At 35.3% G+C, this 4,074-nt stretch overlaps 1 protein-coding gene across 1 annotated transcript in view; it reads left to right on the top strand.

Annotated features, from left to right (window-relative positions):
- The window catches only part of LARS2 (leucyl-tRNA synthetase 2, mitochondrial), an 85,219-nt gene that overhangs the window by 23,027 nt on the left and 58,118 nt on the right, over positions 1 to 4,074 (top strand). Inside the window, exon 5 of the mRNA XM_009894979.1 lies at positions 303 to 392. Within this exon, the coding sequence (XP_009893281.1) occupies positions 303 to 392 (90 nt within the window). The remainder of the gene's footprint in view (positions 1 to 302; positions 393 to 4,074) is intronic.

Raw genomic sequence — 4,074 nt, 5'->3', positions numbered from 1 at the left:
GAGGCAGCTGTGGTCATTTTCATTCGTCTTCTGTTCTTATATCTGTCAGCGCTGATTTTACAGGGTTCTTATAATCTGTGTTAATGGGGAAACTTTTATTTGCACATCAAACCCACACAAAGCCCATGTTCTCTGGTTTTGTGTACGGGTGAATATCACTCATTATAAACATTAGCCAAAACTGCATTTATGTTTTCTCTGTGGCATATATTATACAGTCCCGAGTTAATTGTTTAAGTTAAAACACCGTAAGAAAATACTAAGAATAGCTTCAGGATTTTTATTTTATTTCATTTCTGCAGGAAATAACCACTTGCTTACCAGAGTACTACAAATGGACACAGTATCTCTTTCTTAAGCTTTTTGAAGCAGGGATAGTGTATCAAAAAGAGGTAAGTACAAACTTTCGCCTTTAATACTTTTCAGGTGCACTAACTCAAGTCACTTGTGTCAGTGGCACAGCTCTGGATCATCCATTTACATCCATTAAGTGGATAGGTATTTATTGTGCTCTATTGGTTTTAGATCACCGCAAAATATAATGAATTTTATATATAACTGAATTTTATATATAACTGAATTTTATATGTCACTAACTAACACGAATGGTATTGTAGCAAGTCAAACCAGAAATGTTTATTGTCAGTGATTTACACTGAAGTGCAGGATAAGAATATCACTACTATTAGTTTATTTCGTGGCTTTAATATAGAATTTTCTAGGTCTTAACTTGCCTCTCATGAAAACATATAAGATAATGGGATCACGAGGAGTGTCCTGCAAGATCATTTAACTGTGTAACATTACTGTGAAGCTGTCTCAGAACTGATAAGATTGGATAGGATAGTTGGAGATTATGTGCCTAACCATCCAATTCCTGGACCTTATTTGTGATCTCTAAAATATTACAGAAATACTTGATGCTGTAAGACTATCACAGCTGTTTTTCTGTTAGAGTACATTAAGCAAATGTACTTATAATATTTTGTAAATAATACATATCAAACTATCTGAAACGGGCAGGGTCCAGTTAACTTCTTAAGCAGGAAGCGAAACAAAGATGTTAAATGAGTGTTCCAAACAACTCTCTGTATAGCCAAAGCAATGCAGTTCCAAAATACCTGAACAGGTGCACCTAAGCAAAGCTGCAATTTAGTGAATGTTTCTAACTTAAAATGGAAACTAAGTTTTTTTAAATATGCTTTGACATTTCATTTGTATTCTATAGAATCCAGGAAACCCTATAGGATTTAATTAGTGATGTACTCATTATTCTGTGATCCCAGAGAAAGAGGTTGATGGTGAAAGGCAGCATTTGGAATGGCAGGGTGTTACTGAGCAACTTCTATGTCCATTGGCAAGATATATTTGGAGATCTTAAGTGACAACCAAGCAAAAAAATTCAATATTTTATATGTCCTAACATGCTGGGTTGGGGGCGGCGGTTCCTCCTTTCTTTTTTTTTTCTGTAATTATTTTCTGTGTTTGTAATAAAAAAACTTTAACCCCCTAGCTTTGCCATAACAAACTTATTTTTATCTGCAAATTTGCTTGACAAGCAATCCCAGGTGAATCTGAAAAGCACAAGGCTTGCTGCTTCGTTAGAAGCATTGATGATATACAAAACAAATTTTGCTTGCAGGCTCCCAGTACTGTGGGATCCTGGAGGTGTTTAGGTACCAGTGATTGGATCTGCTTCCCTCTTAAGAGTCAAGGATCAGTTTGAGGACTTAAATCAGCATCTGTTAACCTGCAGGGGATGTGATCTCTGGTGGATATAAACCAGTTGCTTTTTGGCAGGAAACAGATGGCAGAGATAGCCCATAACCGTGGGTCCTTCCGAACAATCATATATACTTAAAGCATATATTTATCCCATGTCTTCAGCCTACCTGCAATATATGTTAGGCAGTACTTTTGCACAGCTTCAGGTTTCCTGTGTTACAATTTCATTTTGGGTACAAGGAGATAATTCATAGCCTTACTGTGGCAATGAGAATAATATAAGTAGAGTGTTCGTCTAGTTAACGCTCTGTGCCAGGAGTATGTGTGTCTGGCCAGAAATGACGCTGGTAGGGAGATACGAACTCGGTATGTCCAGGAGCTGGAATTAGTGAGAATTAACAACGTCTGTCTGGGTGCTGCAGCATCCACAGAGGGCATCTTTATTCAGTGTAGCAAAATCCTCTCTCTTCTTCCTGCAATACTGATCTAGTCCACGTACTTTAGAGGTTATTGACCTGGCCAGATGTTGCTGTCTTATTTAGGTTGACATTAATTTCTACCTACACCCTATTGATTATTTTAATTAGGTATCTGTAGACTGTAGTGGAACCATAAACACCAAAGCTGGAGATGGACACTTATGCTATAGATACCTGAAATTACATGAGATGAATCCTATCTTGAAAGCATATGGTGTAGATTGGTGCGGTGAGGAGTTCTAAATAATTTCTGGTCTCTCTACACTTTTGCACTGTGCCCGCTTTGTATAGATGACATTTAACAGCTTCCTGGAGCCATAGTTTCAGAGGCTGTCATTGTCAAGAAGTTGCCTGTGTGAGGTACGAGTAGGAACTAAGGATTTAATTTAATATCCTGGATATTAGTCAAAAGGCTGTGAGAGATGGAAGGAACAAAATGCAACTCTAAAAATTCACAGACGAGACCTTTCAGTAATGGATTTCTAAAATGGGTATTTGCTTTGTTTTGCATGATTTATTTAGATAAATCTTCCTGTTATGAATCATAGGAATGTTATACTAAATAATTATACTCATATAGATCAGTTCAGTTACCTTCTAAAATTTTCATCATAAGTTTTATTCAATATCATCAAAACAGAGAGTATTTTTTTCTCAACTTTGAGTCATAGCCAATTTAATATGCTAATACTGCTTTATGCAACTGGAATTTTATTACTTCTTAATATTGTCTGATTTACCTCTCTTTAGCTGTTATTTTAAATTTGTAGTGGTGTGGGGTTTTTTTTCAGAACTTCAAAATGTGTTGTATCATTACTGAAGAATTTGTGTGTTCTGAAATTCTGGAAAATAGGTCTGTAATAGTGGAATATAATGATTGCTTTTAATTTCCGAATGAATTTTCAGAAGCCTTTTATAAAAACCAGCATGGTGTTATTGGTAGGTAACAGATGACAGGTAGGCAAACTGTAAAAAGTTTAAATTCCAGTGACATGCTGAATTCACACAAGCTTCATTTGAAAGTGAGGGGTTTTTTATATGAAAGAATGGCTTTCGTTCATTTCATTATAATAAATTTTGTATAAATCGATGTAGGTAATCAGACTTTGTGCGCACACGCATGCATGCATATACCACACATTGATAACAAAACCAGCAACAGTATTCCTAAGGAAGAGGATACATGCATCTGTCTTTCTGCTGTCCTCACTTTAAGATTTGTAAAATGGTTGTGATATTTACTCGCTCTAAGAATATGTAGCATATTTAAAACTTAGCAATATCAGTTGTTTGGAAACTGGGGCACTTCAGAAGGTGATCAGTGATAGATAAAATGTAAAGTGAGTAATATGAGGACAGGGATTACTTTTTAGGTTGAGATACACTAAGTCCTCCCCATACCCAAAGAATGCATTTGAAATTTTCAAATTATGTTTAATGTATTAAAATGCTCTGGTGCCAGAGCTACTGATTTTCAGTCAAGCTGATTTAACTTTGATTTATCTCAAATACTAAATAACACTCAAAATAATGGATTGCTTTATCACTTTGATTATTTTTATATATGTATTCTTTTTCCTTCTGTCCATTTTTTAAGTTAATGTCTAGCATTGAATATCACTTCTGGAATGACCATTAGGATTCTTTTGTGGTCTTAGATTCTTTATGATAAAGGATCAGCTAAATTATTCAACACTGGGGGGGTGAGTTTGATTTTTGCTTCCTCCCCAGAATGATATCTCTGTTTTTTCAGTTGGCCCTCGCAAAACAAGGTTTGTAAAGTTGAACACCAACATTTATTTTGCTTTAAATTTTCTTTAATGTATTTGTATTGATAAGGAAAGATGATTCCAAAAGTAATTCACACAGT

This window comes from Charadrius vociferus, unplaced genomic scaffold (assembly GCF_000708025.1).
Source record: "Charadrius vociferus isolate BGI_N301 unplaced genomic scaffold, ASM70802v2 scaffold51, whole genome shotgun sequence".
NCBI classification, from domain to species: Eukaryota; Metazoa; Chordata; class Aves; order Charadriiformes; family Charadriidae; genus Charadrius; species Charadrius vociferus.
This window is presented reverse-complemented; position numbering and strand designations above follow the sequence as displayed.